The sequence below is a fragment of the Kogia breviceps genome, chromosome 3 (genome assembly GCF_026419965.1).
Source record: "Kogia breviceps isolate mKogBre1 chromosome 3, mKogBre1 haplotype 1, whole genome shotgun sequence".
Taxonomy (NCBI): Eukaryota; Metazoa; Chordata; class Mammalia; order Artiodactyla; family Physeteridae; genus Kogia; species Kogia breviceps.
In genome coordinates, this window is record NC_081312.1 from 136,846,559 (window position 1) to 136,871,141 (window position 24,583).

Below are 24,583 nucleotides of genomic sequence, written 5' to 3' on the forward strand. Positions count from 1 at the left end.
GCACTGTGGTGCTTTCCCACGTGGGGAGCGGGTGGCACTGCAATCCCCCTTTTATGGGTGAGGAAACTGAGGCCCCGAGAGGCTGAGATTCACTGAAGTCCCTGGGTGGGACTTGACACCTTCCCAGCAGCTTGACTTGACTTGGAGCTCTGTCTACTGGCCCAGGGGCTTCCAAAGAGCACTCAGCAAAGCCCTGGGGTCCTGCTGAGATGTATTAGGGGTGCCACAGGCATAAGGCAGGGCCCAGGATCACCCCAACCAGGATCAGGCTCTGAGGTTAAAATGACAGGTGGAATCATTTTGAACCATCATAGGAAACACCTGCTCAGGCAAGAATCATCAATGGAGATTAGATCTAAGGGGACACTTTGATGTGGTGCAACATATTTGTACATGGTCTTTAATAAAAAGTCTCCCAGATTGCTTATTAGTTACATGAGAAAAACATGTAACCATACAACAGAAAAATCAGACACTTTGACTGGGTGATCAAAATAAACATCACCAGTAAAAGTCAGATGGAGGTTGTGTTTCCAGATGTGATTCCCTGAGAAGGACCTAGTATCGCCTATGCAGCTCTCTGGCTGAGACTCTGTAACCTTGATCTAATTATGAAGTAACCGCAGACCAACCCCAAATGAACAATATTCTATTAAAAAGCTGGGGAGGACTGTATTCTTCAAAAATACCCACATCATGAAAGATAAAGGCTCTGCAAACATTTCAGATTAAAGGAGGCTCAAGGAGACATCTATGTAATATTCAACCCTACACTGGAGGCAACACATGATTAAACGGTATTATTGGGTCTAACGACAAAATCAGAATATGAACAGTAAGTATTCTACTGGTGTTAAATTTACTGAAGTTGATAACTGCACTATCATTAATGAGAGAATATGCTTATTTTTAGAATATACACACTGAAGTATTTAAGGGAAAGGGGCCATGATAACTAACTCTCCAAAGATTCAGAAAAAAAATTGTGTGTATATTACAGAGAGAAGGCACTTGAAAGACAAGCCAACAGGTCAATCTGAGCAGAGTTTATGCGTGTTCTCTGTACTATACTTACTCTCGCAACTTTTCTCTGTGTTTGAAATTATTTCCAAATGAAGTTTTTAAAAACTGAAAAGCACTATTCCCTATGACACTTAGCCTCCGAGCTGTAGAACCGTGTTGAGGGCAGGGGGTGAGACTGGAGCGTCTGGCCGAGTTTAGCGAAGGTGGAGCACTGAGGGAGGGCGAGGCCCCCAGCCTGGCCTATGAGAAGTGGGCCCTTGAAGAGAGCTTGGAGGAAAGGTGATGCCCGGTCAACCACCACCTACCCTCTGCTTTCATGAGGCCCTGAAGCTGGTCCCCAAACCAACAAACAAGCTTGTGGCAGCAAAGTTCCATGAAAAGGGATTTATTGCCAAACTTCAAGAAAGGCGCTTCATAAGCAGAAGGCATGGAATGCCACCCTCCTCAAGGAGGCAGGCCAGGCAGCCCCTGTAAATTCCCGATCCTCTCCTCTCCCCTCCCCTGGAAGCTGGCTTCCCCCTCGGGCCCAGGCTGCCAAGGCACAGGAACCCCACAGAAACCAATGGCATTAGGCCACTAAGGTGACCCCAGAGCTACTTGCTCAGCCTGGTCACTTATCAGAGGAGGAAACTGAGGCTCTAGTCCCAGGAAGGAGGTGACTTGGCTAATGCTCCAGCCAGCCCAGGCTGCTGGTGGAGCAAGGCTGTTCCCCAAAGGAAGACTGCAGGGGGCCACGTGACTGTGGGCCCCTGGTGACATTCTTGCTCTCATACTGGAGACAGATGGAGAGACATCAGACTGTGGCATGGGAGCCTAGTCTGTTCAAGGAGTGTGGCTTAGGGAGGCCAAGGTGGGCTCACGAGCCATGACCTTGCTGCTTGCCCCCACCCCTGCCCAGTACAGGCTGCAGAGTGGACATGTGCCCCTCCCGATCCCTGGCCACTGCCCTCAAGAACCAAGAAGTAAAGAAGACAGTGAGCTGTGCCGGCGGGCTTCAGAGGGCATGACTGGTGGCTGGGGGTGAGGCAGTGGGCAGGAAGGCCAGGCACGCAGCTATGACCCTCCTTCTCTTTCAGTAAACAAAAGTGCACTTGCAGAAACCCCTGAGCAGGCCTGTCAGAAGCTGCACCTACTCCCACAGGCCCCAGGGAGAGTGGCTGTGGCCCTCAGGGCCTCTGCACCTATAGACTGCCCTCAGTCCGGCCGCTGCAGCAGGATGGAGACTAGATGTGCTCCTGGAGCCCGAGACGATGCCGGGGAGGGGCTCGGGAGAGGCCCAGGGTGCAGGCACGGACCACGGACCATGAAAGGGACAGGAGCTAATGCTCCTTCCACAAGAAGTTCAGGAGGAGCAGTCCCTCTAGCCTGAGCCAGAGGGGTGAGGGGAAAGGGGAGAGGGAAGTGGGTTCAGGTCCCAACACACTCCCATCGGCATTCGAAGAAATAACTGGGATATTGGACCTGTTTGGGTTGAGAAGCAACCACAGAGACCCAGATATAAATCCCATCTGGGAGGCACAGAAGTTGGGGCAGCTTCTCTTCTGAAGGTTGATTTATAATGAATTACATACAGGATGTTCTGATGTCGACATCGGGTTCACCTGTACAGGAATGTGCAAGGCTGTACATAAGCGGGTCCAGGGGCAGGGACTAGACTACGAGACCCTTCAAGATCCTCCTCCACCCTGGAGTCCTCCAATCACGGCTCACTAGAGGGGAAGGCCTGCAGAATAGGGAACAGGCCCAGGGAGGGGCCCAACAGCTAATGGCTTTCTCACACAGATGCCTCCCACCTGCCTTCAGAGGCCTTAGCTGGGTTCCAGGTCTCACTCAGCTGAAGGATGAACCTCTAGTCTAGACCCAAGGCCCCTGCAGCTACTAGGAATAGGGGAGTGGGGAGGGTTGCTTATGGCTTGAAGCTGCCTCTGCCTGGGAACATCTGGACATGGAGGCGGCAGGGGGGCTCAGCTGTGCTCTATTCAGAAGTCAGGAATGTAAACTATTGAGGGCGAGAAGCAGAGATGGCACCGCCCTCAAAAACCCGAGCGCTGTGCCAGGGCCCTGGGGCTGTTCGGAATGACCACGCCAGCACAGAGGTACCACATGTGTGCTCCCAGCCCAAGCCCAGAGCTGGAGGCCCAGCCAGAGAGCAGCCCTGGGTGGCACTTGGCACCTCTGGCCAGGGCAGGGCGAGAAGGATCCCAGGAGTTTCTGCAGGTCCTGGCCAAACCCTGACATGACTGATGGCCCTTCTACAGCTTGGAAAGAAGCACATTTCTCGGCAGGGCTGGGCTCCAATGGACTGAGCCGGCCAGGGGGGACCATGCTCTGGGCTGGCACGCCCTAGGGTGCGCTTCTCCTGTAGAGGGTCACCAGCTCCTTCCGCTTCTCCCGGAGCCCAGGTGCTTCCTGGCTCAGCTCTCCCAGATCTCTGATCTCCTGAAGGACCTGGGTGGCCTGCCTCAGCTGCTCCACGGCCTGGCTGAGCAGCGCCTCGGCATTCTCAACAGCCGGCTCACTGCCCAGCACCTTGTTCAACAGTTTCTCCGTCTGTTCCGAGGCCACCTTCACCTCCAGCTGGGCCCGATACAGCTGTTCCCTAGGCTGCCGTGGACGTCGGGGGCCTTCCCCAAGCAGGTCCCCCAGGGAGGAGCAGCGGGGATGAAACTGAGGCTGCGGGTCCCAGCGGGGCAGGGCTGTGGACATTGTTGCATCCTTTGGGGAAGTTCCTGGGGTGCCTGCATCCTGGGATGGCTTGATGGGCTCAGGGCTGTCATCCATACCATTCACCGAGACCTGTGCTGGGTCTTGGGCAGAGGTCTCAGAGGCCCCAGGACTCTGGGCTGGCCCAGAAGCCTGCATGCCACTCATGGAGGCTCTCAGTTTCTCCGATAAGATCTTGGGTGGGGGTGTAGGGGGCTTCCCACCCTCCTTAGGCACGGCCTTGGAAGTCCCAGAATCGGGCACCTGGGGCGGTTCTGTACTCTCAGTGTCAGGGGGCTCCTCAGGGCTGGGGTTCTCCCAGCTCACCTTCAGTTTGTCAGGCAGGACCCTGCTGGGGGGCTGCTCAGAGCCCCTGTCCTCCCCCACTGGAGTCTCTGAGTCTTCTCGGCTTTCAGGGTGGGCCTCAGAGCTTGCTGGGACAGGAGTTGAGGCTCTCTCCCCTACAGAGGTCTCCACTCCGTCACCAAGACTGGTCGTCTCAGGCACTGCGGAAGCCTTGGTAGGAGGCATGGGCGGCTGGGGTGTCTCCTGGGGCTGGGCGGCACTGACATCATTGCTGGGGGCAAACACTGGCAGCCCGCTGTCAGGAACATCAAGGTCCAGGCGCGAAAGCCCATCGGATGCTGCACTGGCTACCTGGGTGGAGGGGCAGGATATGCGCATCAACTTGGATGACCAGCCGCTGGGTCAGGTGTGCCCACCTACAAGGTATTCAAGCCCTCCCATCCAGGCTGCCCAGGCCCCTGGCCCCCTACTCTCCATGCCCTCTGCTCTGGTTTCCAAAGCCATCTGATTAGAAGCTAAAGTGATTCTCTGATGAATCCTCTCCTCTCTCTCACTTCCATAGAATTCCTGGTTTTGAAATCACAGGCCAGGAAGCCAGAGCTAGGGTGTCCTCTCAGCACCCCAGCGTGGCTTCTTCCTGGCTGTGTGATAGGCTGCTCTTTTGAATGGCAATTGTGCTGGCCTGGGTGGCAGGGGACATGGTTCCAGCACTGTTTTCGGGCCCCTACCTGGCTGTGGGCCTTGGGAGGGTCCCTTCTCTGCAACCACCCACCCAGGGTCCCCACAGTCAGCAGGCGACAGGACCAGAACTCACATATGGGTCTCCTGCATCTTCCTGAGCTCACTTGCCCTGCAGACCTCTGTCTGGTCTGCCAGCCCTCCAGGCCAGAGCTCTCCAGCCTTCGCCTGCCCAGCTGCTCAGCAGCCGGTGCCTACTCTCCTGGAGCTGTCACATGTGGCCCCAGACATGGGCAGCCCCAGACCACAGCTGAGTGCCAGAGGAGAACAGCTGCACCCAGCAGGCAGCTGTCCCCACCTGGCCCCAGGGGCCCACAGGGACACCCAGCAGCCCCACGGTCATGGGGAAATCTCCCAGGGAGCCTCAGAGGGCCTGGAGCAGGGCTGGGCAGGAGGCCCTTCCCAAGGTCCCTCAAGGTCCCTCACTCCCTTTTACACACACAGGGTGACCTGGCCTACACATGCGCTTAGTCACTGGACACGAGTGCCTCCCTGAATTCTTCTCAAAGGGTTCCCCTCTCCAAGGCTGGCCCGCCCCCCACCTCCTAGGCCTCCTCCCTCAGACATGCCTTTCCTCTCTGGCTACTTCAGTCACTCCCTCTGCAGGCTTTTTTCCCTCCGCTGACAGACATGAACAGGCTATCTCATCTCACCAGCAAACCCTCCAATGACCTCGGCCCCTTTCTGTCTCCCTCTTTCCTCGCCATGGTCTATCTCCTTCTCTCCAGCACCCCCAGCTCTGTATCCCATAACAGCCCTAAGCTGACTCCTTCTCTGAGAAAATGTGCTGTAAACGTCACCATCTGCCTTTTCCTCAGATCTGCCTCATGACTTGTGGCTGCCAACCTGGCTGATGGCCCCCAGTCCTGTGCCCTTCTCTCCGGATGCGCCACTCTCTGGCTTCCTCTTCCTTTGCTCCCTACTGCCCCCCATTCCCCAAAGGCAGTATTTGCCGAGGTTCTTTCCCGGCCTCCAAGATCTCTCCCCCAACTATCGACACCCATCAGTAACACTGGTCTGATGAAGGGCTCCTCCCTTCCCCCTCCCCCTTGCCCATAACTTCTCCCACATTCCCTGTGTCCAGAGCCTCCCTTCGCCGGGTCTCCAGGCTTGGGGGCACTCCTGACAACCCTCCCTCTTTGTCCAGTCCGCCTCCCCTGAGTCCTGAATTCAATCACAAGCCCAGGTGGCTCTTGCTTCCCAGTATCTCTCACACCGGCCCCGCCTTTTTTACCCGTGCCTGGAGCCTAGAGGCCCCACCCCTGCCTCTATTTCCTGGCCCCCTGCCTTTCCCTCCATCAACCTGACCCATCCTACCCAGGGCCTCCAACTGACCTCTGGAACACACCCTCCCATTCATCCTGCCCCTGACTCCTGCTTTCAAGGCCTCCACAATTTCCTACCCCCAACCCCGCCTTCCCAGACACATCTCACAGTCAAAGGGACCAGGCACACCTCAAACTCCCCTGCCCTGGGCCTCAAGCTCACACCATTCCCTCCACCCAGGACCTCCCTCACTCCAAGTCTGCCCACTGAAACCGTTCCCATGCTTCAAGGGTCAGCTCAGGTGTCTGTGTGTCCTCTGTGGTCCCTCCTGCTCAACCTCCCTGAGCTGCCCTCTGTACCAAAATTAGACAGCGCTGCTTGGAGCAGTCCGTGGACAGGTCTCTTCTCCAGCTGGAAGCTGAGCTCTGAGAGGCAGGGACTAGCCTCAGGCTCTCAGTTTCCCTCCAGCACCAGCTTGGGTTAAGGCCCGTGGACTCAACACTGGAAGCAGGCGCACCCACTCCCTGAGGACATACAGCACACGCACCTCCACGCTGACACCCCGCATGCCACTCAGGCAGCCCGATACAAAGAGTGCTCAGGAAAAAGGTGGCCCAAGCCTGCTGCCACCTAAGGAGCTGTGGTCCCAGGCTCATCTGACTCCCAACCTTCCCAAGCTGGGGCCAAGGCCTTACCTCCTTCAGGTGGACTCTTGTAGGGGGCCGGCGCCGCTGACCCCCACGTACGCGGTCCCGAGTCACATGCTCCAGGGCACAGCTCTTGTCCACCTTTACCTGGGAAGGACAGGGAACCATGTCAGTCCCCAGCAGGCCTTGAGAAGAGGAGGAAATGCCTAGGTGTTAACCTGAGACTTGGAGGCAGGGTCTGCACCTGCATCCTTGCTTGACAGGGTCAAGTGCCCCAGCTGCCCCTCTCTTTGAGGTGCCTCCCTGCCTCTATACAGCCTGTCGTCTCTCTGTAGTCTGAGGCGCTCCCTCCTCTGCAGCTGCTCGCCTTGCCTCAGTCTTCCTGCCCAAATGTGGGCTATCAGCCCTCACCCCTCAGTGCACTGCAATATGTAAGCAGCCCTGAGACTGCTTTTGTGCTTAGCTGGAGGGGAGCGGGGAGAAGACAGCCCATGATCCCCTCGTACCTGGCTTCCAGAAAAGACATTCCCTGGCCCCAGTCACTCTCCCAGGACCCCTGGGGATAGCTCAGGAAAGAGCAGGGCCTCTACCCCCAGGGGTCAGGGAGTCTGGGGGGCAGCATCTCCTCTCTAAGGATAAGGAATGGGGGTGAGGAGTAGCCGGGAAGCCACAGGAAGAGTCACATGGGAAATCCAGACTCTGAATCCCGGAGCAGGCTGTCCCTGCGGTGGGGGGGTGGGCTAAGACTCTTCTGCCCACAGGTGAGGCTCAGGCCCACCTGAGGGTCTGTGCAGTGGAGGAGCTGGTCCTGCTCCACCAAGGCTGTGGGCCGAGACCCAGCCCATGCTCCTGTGGCCTCCAACACTCTCTCCCCTGAAATGGGGACACTTTCCCAAGCAAGTGAAGGGCTGAGCATGGCACAGTTACGTAAGACGTGATCCAGGAGCCATGAACGCAAGGCAGGGAACCTGGGTGTTCAGAGGGAACCTGTGTGGGAAAATTCGCTTCCCTTGGGTCTCAGTCTTCTGCAATCCAAGGGGTCACTCTAGGTGGCCCCCAAGCCCATTTTTGCCCAAACAGCTATGAATCCACCATGTCAAAGATAAACCCTCCCTAGGAGATCTGGCCCCCTGGGACACCCTGCCTGCCCAGAGCCAGATCATGGCCCTGCTGCCATCACCACTATAGCACAGGGGGCTGGGTGGCCACTGCAGGCAGATAAGGAGGCCCAGGGTTAGAGCCAGCCAAGCTTGGACTTCACCACCCAACTGAAGAGTGAGCTGTCAGGCTCTCAGCTCACCCACAGACCTCTCTGCTGTTTCCTGCTGTTCCCGGCTGGGGCTGGGTTGGAAAGGATGCATGGCTGCACCCAGTTAAATTCTACCCCACCACTTACCCACGTTTTAATTTAAAACAAGTTACTTAACTTCCCTACACCTCAGTGTCCTCATCTGTAACATGGGAATACAACCACCTACTTTGAGGGGTGTTGTGAGGATTAAATGAGGTAACAACCACAGATGCCCCAGTGTTTGTAGCAGTGACATAATCAAGGAGTTGTCAGGGTCGGGTGGGGCAGGGTCCACTCTGAGATCACACACGGTGGGAAAGGAGACCTAGAACCATCCACAGGACCTCATCGTACCTCGTCGAAAGCCTTGTTCTTGCCTCGGTTGATCCCTTCATTGAGGGCTTTGATCCAGGATTCCTTCTCCTCCCCATTGGGTGCCTGGAACTTGATGTCGCTGACCTGCAAGGGGCATGTGTGGGGTGGATAGTAGATGTTTCAAAGGGTTCACATTTGGGGTCTTGAGGAAGCTTCCCACCCTGGATTGAAGTCTGCCCCCACACAGCTGGTCAGGAGCAAACCACAATGACCCCCACATCAGGTCTGACACTGGGGCTTCAGAGCAAGGGAGGGGACAAATCCAGCAGAGAAGGGGCCCTCTCCATGTATACAGCTGCCAGAGATTTGGATTCGAATCAGCCTTGCCCAGATCTGGTCTCACTCCATGTGACTCCCCCAGACCAGCTGCCTGACCTCTGAGTTTTCTCTGTAAAGTAGTACAAGTAGTCCCAGTCTACTTCCACCAGACTGAGTACAACGACAGAGGTGACAGGCATGAGGGGTGTCCATTGGTGAAGGCCCACTGGGACCAGGACCTCCTGCAGCTGCCCAGTGGGCCCCACGACCAGTCCTGGACAAGTGAAAAAGTCCCAGGGTCTCCTTTCTGGCCTTGAATCACAGGCTGCAAGAGAGAAGGGGCATTAGGAGGTCAATTCCAGCCCCCTCATCATATAGATGAGGAAAAAGAGGCTCATCAGATGGAATGGGACTTGGCCAAGGTGGCCTAAAGTAATCCCATGACTTGACCTCACACCCAACCTCATCCCATGCCCCACCATGGGTTCCTTCCCACCTCAGGCAGGAGCTCCAAACTCCTACATTAGAATCAGAAGGCAGTTCAGAGAGGCCCCTTCCTGCCAGGCCCCACGGTCAGACAGGAAACAGTGGAAGGAGTGAGGTCACACAAACCAAGGAGCTGCACCTATGGTGGACACAGCAGTAGGGCCTCTGAGCTGGACAGACCAGCACTCACGGCTGGCTGACTCGGAGCCTCAGGGAGCTATGAAGATCAGTGATGTAGCAAAGTGTTAAACGTGGAAGTGGGCACAGAGGGGGTGCTCAGTAGTAGGAATTATCACCATTTCTCTCCTTCTGGACAAAACAGTCCTAGTTTCCTCACCTGGAAAAAGGGATGATACCACCTACCACAAAGCAATGCTGAGGGAATTAAACATGACTAAAGCCACAGCCTGGCACATAGTAGGTACTCAGTAAATAGTTACTGAATGAATAAGCTAATCAATGAATGAACTGGCCCAAGGTTCCCGTTTTGGGGTCGCTGCCCACTCTGACCTCAAGATGCCCTAGCTTTGTCAGGCGGGTCACCAGCTGCCCACCCCTGCCTGGGTGTTAAGATAGCGCCTTCCCTCCTGATGCTCTCCCAGTTATGTAACATGCAGCCCGCCTGGCCCCCTCAGCATCCTCGTTATATAACTTCCTCCTGGCTGCTTCTGCCTTCCCCTCACACAGGGCCCTGGTCCCACCCACCTCCCCATGCCAGGCACAGCCAAATGCTCATTTGCATGACCAGGGTAAATTTGATCCTGGCAGCAGATTGGCAGCTAAGTCGAAAACCCCAGGGCACCTTGGCAACTGCCTCAGCCCTGCCATCAGGGCCCGTAGGGGCTCAGGAAGGGACAATGCTGCATCTGGGCTCTGAAAGGGCCCACCCAACACTGAATGGGGGCTGCGAGAAAGGTGGCCCAGGGCAGCTCATGAGCCCAGCTACGCTTCTCCTGCTCACAGGCCCTGAGTTGGTGGGGTCCCTGCCTGGTGAAGGACTTAGCATCCCAGAGAGCTTGAGAGGCATATGCTTGAACTCAGCAACAGATGCAGCAAGAGAAAGAGCACTGGCTTGAGAGTCAAGGTCACAGGGTTCTAGTTGCACCAACCTGCAACGAGACCTGCACAGGTCTCTTTACTATTCAGGGCCTCAGTGGGACAAAAACACAACCACTGGACTCAACCCAAACTGTGACCCTTTCCCACTGACAGCCCACCTAGGCAGGCTGGGGGGAGGGTGTTGGCCCAGGGGCTCCCCTAGGAGAAGGAATACGAAGTTAGATGGGACCCAGCCTCACCCTAAGGAACCCTGAAATCCTGCTGAATGAGCCAGGCATCCCACAAGGGTGGTCCAAATAGGGACAAATAGAAGACCAAGAAGTTGCTCCTCTTGCCCCACCCCTGTGTCCTGAAGACTGCACACGTCCCTCCTCAAACCCTTCCTAGCACAGGCCCTGCTAGGAGGTTAGAAGCTAATGGGACTGGACACAGAGAAGGCCCACATGGCTGGAAAAGGGGGGAGGACAAAATGGCAGAGAGGAAAGAAGCGGGAGGGGGAGAGAGGAGGCAGGAAAGAGGAAAGGGCCAAGCTGGCTGAAACCAGTGGGGTAGCAAGGCCCAGCAGAGGCCACCCTGCTTCCTGGCAGAGTCTGCCTGTGACCTCATGGCAGGGGCGTGGGGACAGGGAGGCAGGAGGGAGAGGGGCACGCAAGACACTAGAGTCTTTGTTTATTTGATTAGAGGGAAAAAAAGGCGGCCTCAGGACCAGACAGCCGGGGTCATGTGACCTCCCGGCTAGCCTGCAGCCTCCCTGAGGAGGGGAACACCCAGGGCGATAGGAAAGGAGAGAGGATGCTGGGGGGGGCGGGGGAGGGCTGTCTGCCATCTGGCCTTTGGAGAGCGCCCACTCTCTGTGTGAGCTCCTGGGTGCTGAGGGTCAGGGGCCCTTGAGCCGGAACCAGGGTGGGCTGCACTCCCGCTGCCCGGCAGCCCCCACCAATCACCCCACGGTCCCATCTCCCCGACCCTCGCCCTGCTCCCAGGGTCACCCAGAGCTGACCTGAACTCTTGGCATGATTCAGGGATGAAAGGGAGGGTGCTGGCCGAAGCAGCTGACAATGCAGCTGCACAAACAGGCCTCTCGGAAGGTGACCCCCTGCCCTGAGTGGGGCCCGACCCACCTGGCCCACCCCCAGATGATTCTCAGAGCCATGAAAGGAGGTGGCCCACAAAACCGTGCTGGCAGAGGACAGAGAAGCAAGGGCCCCTCCACCTCACATCCACATAAGCTCACTAAGGGACACATAAACACCCAGGCAGCCCCTGGGCCAGGCGAACACTCAGAGGTGCAGACACGCGCATCAGGCACACAGGCAGACCTTCACATACAGCGCACTCTACACCTCTCCCAAATACACACACACAAATACAGCGCCACTGAGAGAGGAAGTGGGTCTCCAGGACAGGGTTGGAGCTCCAGGGCCTGAAAGATCAAAATGTGGCTCTCCCCTTCCTCACAGAGACCTAAGCATCAGAGGTCAATGAAACCTGCCCCTACCCTGGGCATACTGCCACCCCCAGGGTCAGAGCTCCACGGTGGCTCCCTTGCCCCCACCCACCGCCAAGTGGGACAGAGGGTTAGTGAGTAAAGCATCATGGTCTCCTCCAGAGCCCAGAGCTCCGGGGACCACAGAGGACTAGGTTCCTGGCCCTTAAACCTACGAAAGAGACAGAATGGCTTCGGGCAAGCCCAGACGAGACCCACTCTCCAACCCCCAGCCTCTGTGACTCAGCCCCGCTCTGCGAGGCTCCACGTGACATGCAGAGGTCCGGGCAAGGCACAGCCCAGCTGCAGATTGGTGTGAGCTGGCGAGAGGTGCTGTAAATGCCAGCCTCCAATCTGATCTCCCTCCTGACGTCTGTGAAACTCCACCACATGTTAACACCCACCCGGACTCCCTGCCAGAGGTGCGGGGTGCAAACAGCGAACTTCATCCACACACACAGCATGTCCCAGGGCAAGAACCTCTCAGGCAAGAGACTTCCTCCAGCTTCAGCCAAGAAAGAACAGTGCAAAGGGAGGAAAGCTGGGGGGCTGCAGGTCCGGGCACTGAGCCTAGGATGAAAGGTAGGAGAGGTGGCCCACCCAAGAAGGCCTGGGATGAGGGGAGGGTGTGGCCGCCTGACTACGCCAGGGTGTCAGAGGCCTGGTGGGGTGAAGGCCTCATCCCCAGCTTTCTTGTCTCAGTCCTGGGCCTCCTGGGTATGGGAGATGGCCAAGGGCCCCACCTTTCAAAGGCTACTTTCCAACTACAGCCTGGGAAGGAGGCCCCAGGGCCTAGAAGGGGAGAGGGGAGCAGAGCTCTCAGCAGAGCTCTAAATGCGCCTCCTATCAACCAGGGGCTGGGGCGATTTCAAGATAAAAGCAAGCCAAAGGTCCAACCTATGGCAGCCCCTGGGTCTGAGCCTCAGCCACATTCAACAGAGAACCTGCAGACTTGCATCCAGGGGTCCAGCCTGTCTTAGAGAGCCTTCCAGGGATGACCTTCCCCAGCAGACCCTGGCCTGGAAGGAGGTCAGTCAGCAGCAGGCCTAGCCCTACCTTGTTCCCTGGGGACCGCAGCAGGATAAAGCGGTGTTTCCGCTTGAGGAGGGCACGAAGGTCCTGGCACTTCTCATAGCTGCCCAGCTCCACTGTCTCCACACACTTCTGCTCATCCTGGGGAGGGAGACAGAGGGGACATGGTGAGAGCTAGATGCCCTAGACCCTCAAACACCCAGGCCCTGCCCCAGACCCTGATCCCACTCAGTGAGGGCACTGCTTGGTCAGAGGGGGCCCTCGGGCTGCCAATCAACCACCAAGATGCAGCATTCAGACCCTGGCAAGGAGATGGTGTTCAGTCCATGCTGGTTGGAGGGATGCCCTCAAGGCTCACCATCCATATGAGAAATGGGGCTCACAGCCTGAAGGTGGGTAGCAGGGCTGACTCAAATGTGCCTAAGGTCAAAGGAGGAAATGGGGAAGCTAGAGAGGCTTAGGAAAGTGTGCCTGGGAGTCCATGCAGGCCCAGAAGCCAGGCAGAGACCTGTGAAAGAGGTGGTCTGGAAGGAGGAGCAAGTTGTCACAAATGAGGGGAAAAAAAGGCTTTGCAGGCAGAGCCACAGAGAGAGGTGTGAATAAGGCTATTTGAGGTTACACAACCTGCCTTCACTACAGTGATCCGGAGTTGACTTCCCCACTTGGCATCTTCCTCTGCTGACCCTTGGCTTGGGGTGAGAGGCCACTCTCCATGGCCTGCACAATGGAGAAGGCAAGGGTTCCTTCAAGAGTACCCCCTGAGTTTGCCACTGTGAGGCCTCATCACTAGTAAGGCTGGTGGCCAGGACAGTGGCCAGCCTCTTCTCAGCCACACCTGGACACTGGCTGGGCTGCCTTTCTGCCTGCCAGCCCTGGCCCTTGAGTGTGTTCTCCCCATGGGCTCTACCCACCAGGTGCCTCTCCAGCCAGCTGTCTGGGACACCCTCCTCCCTCAATGGTGGTCAGTTGGTTCCACTTCTAGGGGACACCCAACTGGAACAGATTCCTGGGTGTGACACACTCTCCCGCCGGAGACTCGAGGGAAGTAGATGCAGGCCCTAGAGACTGGCAAGCAAGTTAAGCAAACTCTTGCTTTTGGACATCATGCAGGGCATCCAACCAGGGACCGCCTCAGTGCTCCACAGTTTGGGATAGAAAATCTGGGAGGCAATGACTCGATTATTTGCAGAGGAAATGCCCCTATTTCCCTCCATGATAAGTCACATATACTAAGAAACCCTGATACTTAGCGAGCACTTTTGCATCCCCGATTCTCCTGAGTCCCTCAAGCACCCTGAAATCCTAGAGCCCCAGTATTTGTCTCATATTATAGAGGAAGAGAATGAGACCTGGAGGCGAAGAGATTTGTCCTTGGGCACAGACCCAAATATAAGGAGCAGGGCCAAACGCAAACACCCATCCTCTGACTCCCAAGCCAGAGCCCTTTGTAGCATACCACACTCCTTCCAGCCAGAGCCAGAAGCTAGACAGTGCCCTAGCAGCAGGCTGCTCTGCACCAGTGGTCCTCCAGGTGTGGTACCTGGGCCAGCAGCCGCAGCATCACCTGAGGACTTGTTAGAAATGCAAATTCTCTTGAATAAAAAAATATATATATATCCCACAAGGACTCAGAGGCAAAAAATATAAATCAATTTTCACTACAAAGTAAAGGAGCTGTTACAGTGGAGGATTACTGGACTGAATGTCAATATTATGACATAGTATGAGTGTGTTTCGTGTTTGGAAATTGCAATCATTGTTGCTTTTGTTGTGGTCATCCATTTACAATGCTTGGTGTCAGTTTATTTATCTCTTGTAAAAATAAAATACAGTGTGTGTGTGTGGAAAAAAAAAAGTTAAAGTAAAGTGTATCTGGGGACCAGCGCTGGTTTGCACATTATTTTCTACAGGTCTTCGTCAAGATGTAGTTTATGTTAATCACATGTTCAGTGTGATTGGTACAGTTTTTGTAATCTTTTTTTTACCCCTATGTTACGTTTGTTCTGGTTAAATTTATTGAAATATAATTTTCTGTCTGTTAAATCTAGTAATAAAACATTGGAAAATTGGGGGAAAAAAAGAAATGCAAATTCTCAAGCCCCATCCCTACTGAATCATAATCTTGGGGGAATGGACCTGGCAATCTGAGTTTTAACAAGCCCTTATGCAAAAGTTTGCGAACCTCTGCTCTATACCAGAGATTCTCAACCTTGGAGGCACCTGGTAGCTTTAAAAAACCCCAGTGCCCAGGCAACATCCCAGACCAATTACATCAGGATCCCTGGGGGATAGAGCTCAGACATCAGTATTTTTCAAAGCAGATGGTTGTACAGCTAAGGTGAGTAACCACTGACCTACTCTCTCTTCAGCCTTTCAGGGAAAGGAGAACAGGTGGCCAGGGTGGTCTGATCTTTCCCATCTAGATTCAAACAGGTGTCTTTTCCCATTTTTGCCTCTAGGCATCTCTTTCCAATCCTTAGTCTCCAGTCCCTTCCAGGTTCCTGCACTCAGCACAAGGGCTGGTAAAATCCACCTGCTCCAGGAAGCTGCCCTGCTCACCCACAAGAGCCTAAGCCTCAGTGCTCTCTCCCTCCTCTAAGGGTCCCCATCAGAGGGCACTTCTGCAGGCATGTTACTAGGTGCTAGGGACACCCAGTCATGGGGAAGAATGGTCCTAACTCACTGCTGAGCCATCTCTCTCTACCCTCTGTTGCATGTATCTGCTCTCCTTTCTGTTCTCCCTACAGCACCCTACAAGGGGCAGCCCTCAAGAGGAAAAGTTTGCTGAACTGAATGCCTGACTCAGACTGAGACTCCAGAAAGGACGTCCCCCCGACCCCCATCCCAGAGAGAGAGGCTCACCTACCCCATGGGCACAGGCCTCCCCCCAACTAGGCAGCTACTAACCCAAACATACCCTCCTCTGTCTGGAAACAAAAGTCACTCCATCTCCACCACCCAGCTCCCCACAGCTGCCTGACCTGGGTCTCCTCTCAACCTGAAACGCTGAATCATCCGGCCCTTCTGCATCTCAGAAAAGTCGGATAAACCAGCAGGCACTGGGTGGGGGCAGCATTTTTGGAATGTCAGCCTCACTGACAGCAAAGAAACAGCCAAGAGTCATTAGCACTCTCCTAGTTCCTTACATCAGAAAGAGGAATTGAACTAGTAAGCGTTTCTCAACTCCTTCTGCACCAAGCTCCCCCACCCCCAAGTGCTAAGTTCTTAAAACTGTCCTGAGCTTTTTAATAGTGATTTTTTTTTTTAAAGCATGATTTAGACTTTTTTGTGTTTAGGGGATATGAAATCCTTCCTGCTTCCTAGACGTGGGCCAGATGTAGAGAGGTGACCCAGGACAAGTCTGGTAGCACTGGACAGGCTGACAGCTGGGAGGCCTGTCACTGAACTCTTATGGCAGCTGGGACTGGAGGAAGCTGCAACAGCCCCCTTTATTTATAAAAATAGCCCCCTGCTGCCGCCACAGCACATCCTAATTTGGGGACAGCAGCAGTAGAGAACATCTGGGGGGCTGTCTACACCATTCACCCCCTTGGCCTCCTCCAGCTGCTTCTCTGACACCCCAACTCCATGAGCCTGGGGACTTGGTCAGGAAAGGTGAGATGCTTCTCAAAGGCAGCTCCTTTGAACACCTAGATCTTTCTTGGTCTGTGACAATTATGAATTTGCCAAGACAGCCTGAGGCATGCTGACAGAGGCTGATGGGGAACAGGCAGGAACCCCCTTCCTCTGCCCCCAGGCCAGTTCTTCCCCGTGTACTCTGTCAGAGTCATACAGTAATAGCCCAGTTGCAGTGGACATGCCCTCTGAGAGCCTCAACTGCAGAACATAAACAGCTTCTCTAAGTAAAGGCCACCTTTTGGCCTCAGGTCTTCACCCAGAACTTTACTGACACTTATTTAGTACACAACTTCCACATCCTGGGTTGTCCAAGTTCCAAACCTGCTGAAATGAAAAGGGGCACAAGTCTGAAGTGGGAATATATGAGGACTGTGAGAGGCATAAGGACGGCAAAAACGGCAACTGGCAGCTTGATGTTATAGGAGAATGCAAAGCTGCAAAGTACAGTCTGGCAGTATGGATCAGCCTGATCATCAGTGACTCTGAGCCACCAAGGAAAGACTCCGTTTAGGCCAGTACCTTCTGTTGAAGGGCAGACAATATCCAACATATTTTAGAGGACCTCCCCCAAGAATAAGTTTTAGAGTTTACTTGCTGGCATAGCTGGGTGGAGAGATCCCTGACTTTGGTTCTAGACCTGACCTTCATTCACTGAGATGCTGAACAGGATTTGAGCACCCTGGACCTCAGGGTGCTCCTCTGTAGAATGTGACATGATGACCACTCTTTTTTTTTTTAAAAAAAAATATTTATTTATTTATTTGGCTGTGCCAGATCTCAGTTGAGGCAGGCAGGATCTTCATTGCCGTGTGCAGGATCTGTAGTTGCGGCGTGTGGGCTTTTAGTTGCGGCATGTGAGATCTAGTTCCCTGACCAGGGATTGAACCCGGGCCCCCTGCATTGGGAGCATGGAGTCTTAACCACTGGACCACCAGGGAAGTCCCCATGATGACCACTCTTAAGGGACTATTGTGAGCAATGTCCGAGAGGCATGTAAGACCTCCAAACAAGTATGAGCAATAAGCATTATTTCTACTATCATTACTGAGTGGAGCAAGCTTCAATTTTCTGGAAACTTCACAGATGTGGAACCTAGCCCTGGGACAGGGAGCTGCAGTGTAGGTGGACAGCTGAGGAGACACACACATCCCTGTGCACATATGCTTCAAAGAGCCCCTCATCCAGGAGTCCTCCACTCGCACCTACAGGTATCATCCTTGTACCACACAGACCCAGAGAAGACCAGGCAATCGCCCAAGGTTGCACAGCAGGTCAAAAGTGAAGCAGGCCTTCCAGTCCGGGTTATGGAATCCTCTTCTGGCCTGGGCTGCCCTCACTTTGCTCCCTGACCCGGCACCGCCAAACTCAGGACCAGGCAGGTCCTTACCTCGTTCTCGTAGACCAGCAGCTGGGCCTGGCAGAGGAGCAGGTAGCGGTCTTTCCAGAGGCCCAGGAAGCCCCCGCTGCTCTTCTTGATCCAGCCAGCCTTGTCCACTGTCTGTGCTCCCCGAGGCTTCTGGCCTCCCTCCTTCACGCCCTGTAACATAGCATCCGGACACGCCATGAGGGTTGCTGCGGTGAGGCCACACAGGGATGTGTCCCTCTGCTGGATACCTACTGATATCACCCCATTTGAGCTTCCCCACAACCCCTGAGGCAGATATTCTCAATCCAATATCAGAAATAACAGTTAATAACAGCAGCCACAACAATAAGAGCTGCAGTCACCTTATACTGAACCACTGTATTATGTTTTACCCAAACTGTCTCATTGAACCCACGCGACTACCCTCCCAGGTGGTAGCATCATTATCCACATGTCACAGCTGACTGAAGCTCCGAGAGGGGAGGTGACTTGCCAGAGTCACACTGCTGGAAGGACAAAACCAGAATTCAAACTGGGTCTCTCTGACCCCATGTTCTCCCCTCCACCATTCTGCCTCCCATGTATTCATTCAACCTCGTCAACACACGCTGTACTGAGCACCTACAATGTCACGGATGCTGGAGTAGGCAGGGAAGAATAAAAATAACACATCTTTGCTCTCATGGGGCTGGCAATGCGGGGAAGGAAGAGCTGAACAAATAAACACCAGACATAAATACATTAACAACCATGAAATGCTATGAAGGAATCAGTGAAGGGGAAGTGAAGAGGAGGGAGCGCGAGAGGACAGCGGGGGACCTGGCTCAGGTCAGGGTGGCTCAGGAAGGCTTCCCAGAGGAAAGGACGTTCACGCAGGATCAGAAGGATGGGAGAAGGCAGGCAGGCAGAGTGGTAATCTTCCTCCCTACCCCTGCCCTTCTAGAGAGCCCACTCTGCAGCCCCTGCATCCTATCCCAAAGCAGAAGGTTCCACTGCCCTCATCCCTGCCCCAGGCCAGGACTTTAGGGTAGCCACCTTGTCTGGTGAGGGCTCCAAGGACACTGCCTTCGACCACAGGCAGGTACAGGAGGTAAACTCAAACCCTTCTCTAGGACACGGCAGCCACCCTGGAGTCTCCAGGCCAGTCACTGACATCCTGTGCCTCTTGATTACCGGCTTGAGTAGCTGGGTGCCAGGTATATGCCTACCAGATGGGGTCGAATTTGCATTTGGTCTCCAGAACTCAGTACCATTCCTTTACACATAATGGGTGCTCAAGAAATATCTGTGAAATGAAAATAAAAATACACCCAATTTGCTAATCACTTTGCTTCAATGACTGGTACCCACAGTGGTGAGTGTGAAGGGAGAGTTGAGGAGAGGGGGGCTAAGAGCCTGTCAGAATCTATAGGATGCTAGAAGAAAATCAGCACTGACTAATTCTGACTGCTTTATAATTTACATAAAGCTTAAAAAAGGGGCTCCAGGGGCTTCCCTGGTGGCGCAGTGGTTGAGAGTCCGCCTGCCAATGCAGCGGACACAGGTTCATGCCCCGGTCCGGGAAGATCCCATATGCCACGGAGCAGCTAGGCCCGTGAGCCATGGCCACTGAGCCTGTGCGTCCAGAGCCTGTGTTCCGCCACGGGAGAGGCCACACAGTGAGAGGCCTGCGTACCGCAAAAAAAAAAAAAAAAAAGCCGGGGGGGGCGGGCTCCAGTTAAAAGGAGCTTACCTCTCCTCAGGGATAGCCTGTGGCCACAGCTGCCTTTGGAAGGACAAGTCCAGACAGAAGTGTGGTGGGCTGTCAGGGGCTAGACAGGGCATGGCCTCCCTGTGCTCCATCATGGCAGGGAATCCCCAGTCTGGTTCTTACTGTGGTCCCCTCCCCCTCTGAACTGCATATTCCAGTGGTCAGGAGGCTGAGCTTCGAAGCCCAAGTCACGCAGACCAGAGGCAGGTCACTTGGTCTCTCTAAGCCTCAGTTTCTTCATCTGTGAAATGATGATATTAACAGAAGTTGAAAGGATTATAACTCCGTGAGAGCAGGGGTTTTTGTTTTGATTACTGCTGTATCCCCAATGCCTAGACAGTGTCTGGCACACAATAGGTGCTCAATAAATGTTTGTTGCTGAATAAAAAGATACGACATACAAAGCAATGCCTAAGATACCCTAAACTTAGTAAATGGCAGCTGTCATTATTGTTACTGTTGTCACTGCCATCCCCTCTGGCTCTCTGGAACCCTTTCCCTGGGCCTGGTTCAGAATTCAGGACAAGGCCTTTATGGGCTTAGCTGCTGGGCCTCAATGCTCCCAGAAGCTCCAGGAATACGAGGTGCCCCCTCAGGGTCTCTCCCTAACTTGCAGATGGAAAGAGAAATGGAGAAGTGGAATGGTCACAAATGGCCTTCCAGGATGGAGAAATGAGGAAGTGAGAGGCTTGCTGACAGGCCAGTTATGAGCCACCCGATCAGGGAAAGAGGGGAGACTTCAGGGCCCTTTGACAAGAAGGGGGAGGCTCTAGCATCCTACCATGCACCCAATGGCCTCCCCATCACCAGAGACCCTGTGTTCAGCCCCATGGGCTGTGTGACCCGCTGGGGCCTCATCCACACAGAGACCCCTCTATGCTGGCCTCCACCAGGGCCGGAGGGGTAGAAGTGGGAAATGGAAAACCCCACCTCAACATCTGACATGTCACACCCCTCCATTAGCAACTACAGCAACTGGCCACCCCCAGGCCTGCAGACTCTAGGCTTCTCTTAAACAAGACCACGGGGCATTCTGCCCAGATCTACCTCTGAGCTCCAAGCTCACCTCCTGTTTGCAGAGGCCCACCCACGACCCCATGGGATCTCACATCCCCCTCCACTTGTGACCTCCCCTACTCGCCTCACCCACAGCCTGAGACGTGAAAACTTCCTGCCAGCTGGAAGCTCCCAGGGGCCAGGCTGGAACCTGGTACCCTGACCACCATCCTCTCCGCATGTAGCGGAGAAATGCCCAATGAATACCATGACTGGATTAGCTAGGGAAGCCAGTCCAGAGCCTTTAGGGATGGGAGTACCAGGATGGCACTGAGGAGAGAAGGCACTTGAGGATGGGGGGAGTGATAGCTGAGGGGCTGGAGGTGGCATGAACCGAAGCCCAGGGGAGGGTCTCCTTGCCAGGAATCAGCCACAGCAACAGCCACAAGAAGGCAGGCCTGGCTGGAGGTCAGAGTCCTGCCATCCTTCATCAGCCCCTCTCCCTGCCCCTCAGACACTCTCCCACCAGGGAGCCGGAGATGCCCCAGTAAGTTTTAATAAGCGGGCCCTCCCCTTGGCAGGGCTCACAGGGGAGGTTTTGTCCTGCTCAGCCCAGTTTCTCGGCCTCCTCTCCTCTTATTGACCAGCTGACCACTGTTCTTCCTGTTTCGCTCTCTCTTCTCCCACCCATCCTCGCTCAGGCCCTCCCCCCGCCCACCACGAGCAGCTCCTGAGGCACCCCTGGGCACCAGCCTGGCTCTGCTTTGCCTGAGATGGGAGGGCCTCTGGGTCATTCATTAAAAAAAAAAAAGGAAAAGGATACCAGGTCAGTTAGCCCAACACGGTACACAGAAAGGAGCATGTGGAAAGCCACAACACAGGCCATGACAGGCAGATAGAGACCAGCAGAAGAGAATTTGTTGGCACCTCACATCACAGGGAGCTTAGGATAATGACCTTTGTCCTTTGACTAAACCCCATGATGCCCTGACCAAACTCTGCTAAGAACCCACCATGTCAGAGCCCTGTGATGGGGCAATCAGAGACAGGAAGCACAGGCTCTGACCTGGAGAACTTCCAATCTGATGGGGGCAACACAGACCCTGCACAAGGGAAATCCCCAGTCTGGGGGTTGGGTAGGCATCCCCTGCTTGAGAGGATCCCAGCCCACTGGGAGGGCTCTAGCACTGACCCAGACGGATACCCTGGTCTTGGCTCTCTGGTAGGGGAAGGACTTGGGGTTGTTTTGGGAAGCCCTTGCAGAAGGAAGGGTTTTGGTAGGATTGTGAGGAGGGAAAGAGACACACATCTTGGCGCAGAGAAGAAGGAAAGGCACAGAAGGTATCAAAGACACTATACTCTCAACCCCTTCACTACAGGATGAGAAAGTGCAGGCCAGAAAGGGTTGAAGATTGGCTTAAGATCACAAAACCAGTGCTGGGACAGGACACTGCCCTGCCTCTCTCTAGGTGTGTTAGGGCAAAGGAGCAGCCTGGTGCCACTGGAGGCCAAGCCAGGGAAAGTCATGACTGAGAGGAAGAGGGGCAGAACCCCAGGGCAGAGATAGAAAAGCCTGAGTCCAGTTGCAACAATACCTCACACTGATAACTGAAGCTTTCAAAACTTTTGCACATAAACCATCGCATTTCTGGACTGCTCACCTCCCTCATTTTATAGATGGGGAAACTGAGGCCCTGAGAACACAAATGGTTAGATGCCCTATGCCCAGACCTGCACTTCTGCACCAAATCTCAGCCTGATGGGGACTACCAACCCATTGCATGGAGGGGGTCACTGAGGCTGAGGGGGCTTGGCATCAGGGTTCCTGGGGCATGGGGAGGAAGTTCAAAGCCAGGGGGAGGACTAAAAGCAGCCATTTGGGAGTGAGGTGATGAGGCCAGCCTGGGGTCATGGAGCAGAGCAGACAATTAAGATCTAAGAGGTGTTTTAGAGAAAGGAGGATAGGCACTGAGGCCTGGAGAAACAAGAGGAAGTTAAGGGGAAAAGAAATGAGAGGAAAAGAGGGATGTCAAAGGGGGGGCGGGGTAGGGAACAAGGAGCCCCCGGCTGTGTGGGGAGGTGGTGGGCAAGACCTTAGATAGCCCAGATGTGCGGGGAGCTTTTGGCATCTGGGAGTCCATAAGTGGCAATGTTAGAGACTCAGGACCAGAGGAAGTACAGGGCTGGGCTGACCTCTAGACAAGTCATTGGCCCAGGAGGCCCCAGGAGAACTTCCCTTAATTGGGGGCCAGAGCAGATCAGGAGATGGAGTAATCCTGTCCCAAATCCCCTGGGAGAAGGAGAGGGGCCACAGCCAGACAGCCCAGCCCCACCCCTGTCAGCAAGAAACCACAGCCAATCATAGTGGCCTGACTTTGCCCCTTATTTCCACCCACTCTGAGAGAAGGAGCTACAATCAGGACCCCGGGAGGAGACCAGGCCCTATATTTTATAGAAGAGGAAATGCAGGCTTAGAGGGGAAGTGACTTATCTACCATCCCACAGAAATGCAGGGCCTGGCCTGGAGGGAACTCTGACAGATACCCCAGCTGCCCCTGGGCAGTGGTCCCACGAAGTACAGAGATGAGCACTGATGGGGACACAGGCAGCCTGGTCCCCAGCTGGCCAAGGTTGCCCCAAGAGTGAAGGTTTCATCTTTCCTCCCCACTTATCCAGGCAGACACATCTCCTCCCCTCGGTCTGGGAGGGGCAGAAGCTGAGACCCCCTTGGGGGACCAGAAGCAAAATCCTCTAGCCACAGCAGGCCCCTCTCTAGTTTATGCATTCCACAGTCACACATTAAGTGCTGGCAGTGTGCCTGGATGAGGGGGCTACTGAGAGAACTGAGTTTGCAAGTAAAGGGCAGGGGTCACAGAGTGTCTGACCCCACCCCAGACCAAGAGGGTCCTGAGGGGGAAGAGGGAGGCTCAAGGGGCACTGCTGGTCCAGCTGCCCAGCTCCTCCAGGGAGTCAGTCCTCCAGGGATGTGGGGAAGGCAGGGCCGGGGATCAGCCCCTACAAGGGCCTGACACCCAAGCAGGGGAGAAGGTAGACTCACAGGAGAAAGGGGACTCACAGGGACTTAAACAGGGGAGAAAACGCAACTTTTCCAGTCCTGCGGCCACCAGACAGGGTCACAGCCTCAAGATTCCTTAAGACAGGGACTCCAGAACCCACAGACCCACCACAAAACACACACACACACACACACACACACACACACACACACACACACACACACACACACACACAGTGTGCCCTAAGGATCCGACGTGGACGGCACAAGGAGTCAGTGGTAACCAGGGTTCGAGCCCAGCAACCTAGGACACTTTCAGCAAGTCATCTAACTGACCAGAGCCTCAGTCTCCCCATCAATCCAATGGGAACAATAACAACCACCATGCCCATAGTTGGTGAGAGAAGACAGAAATAATGAAGGAGGATGGGTCTGCGATCCCTACCCCCGCCCCTGCTCATCTCATTTGCCTAGGCTTTGCCTGGACACCCGCGGGAGAGGGGTTGGCTGGAACAAGGGCCTGAGCCAGGGACCCCAACCGCCGCGAGGGACTCGAAGACCCCAGCCCAGGTCCCCCGACTGGCCCGGCCCTCACCTCGTCTTCCATGACGAGTCCGCTGGGGTCCGGCCGCTCGACCGCTCGGCCGCTCACTCCCGGCGCCGCGCGGTCTCCGTTACCTCCATCCACCGCCGGCCGGGCGGCGGCTCTGTGCGTTCTGTCCCGCTGGCTGCCGGGGGCCCAAGAAACTTCGGGGGGGCGGGGCCAAGGGCGGGGAGAGGCTTCCGGGGGCCGGGGGTGGGGGCCGGGGGCGGGGCCCGAGGAGGGGACTAGCGGGGCCCCGAGGCCCTGGTCTGGGGCGGGAAACTAGGGCCGGGGCCTGGCTGAGGGAGGAGCCTGGGCGGGGCCGGGCGGGGGCTTGGGGACTGGATGGAGGAGCTGGAGCTGGAGGAAGACGGGGGTGGGGTGGGGAACCAAGCGGAGAGAGGTTTCCCTGAATCGCGGAAGGAGAGGGACTGGAAAGGGATAAAGGGTGCGGGGGACCGGCAGGGGGAGGGGGAGGGGGCTTCCGGCCAGAGGCAGAGGCGAGGGAAGCGGGCGGGGTCCGAGGGCGGGGCCGGGGTGGGGCAAGACCGAGAGAGCGCCTG

At 55.4% G+C, this 24,583-nt stretch overlaps 1 protein-coding gene across 1 annotated transcript; it reads right to left on the reverse strand.

Moving 5' to 3' along the window:
- Positions 1–1,392: 1,392 nt before the first annotated feature.
- PLEKHO2 (pleckstrin homology domain containing O2) lies at positions 1,393–24,173 on the reverse strand. The gene is made up of 6 exons (XM_059057757.2): positions 24,033–24,173; positions 17,697–17,846; positions 12,695–12,811; positions 8,329–8,433; positions 6,732–6,830; positions 1,393–4,383 (listed from the first exon to the last, which is right to left on the reverse strand). The coding sequence occupies exons 1-6, from the start codon at positions 24,042–24,044 to the stop codon at positions 3,367–3,369; spliced, it is 1,500 nt and encodes a 499-aa protein (XP_058913740.1). The 5' UTR covers positions 24,045–24,173; the 3' UTR covers positions 1,393–3,366.
- Positions 24,174–24,583: the final 410 nt, after the last annotated feature.

What these genes read in the sequence shown, in the direction of transcription:
- PLEKHO2 (XM_059057757.2), bottom strand. An exon ending in TGCTGGTCTACGAGAACGAG is followed by an intron (nt 12,812 to 17,696) that starts GTAAGGACCTGC and finishes CTCCCTCCCCAG; the next exon opens with GATGAGCAGAAGTGTGTGGA. An exon ending in AGAACAAGGCTTTCGACGAG is followed by an intron (nt 6,831 to 8,328) that starts GTACGATGAGGT and finishes TGTCCTTCCCAG; the next exon opens with GTAAAGGTGGACAAGAGCTG.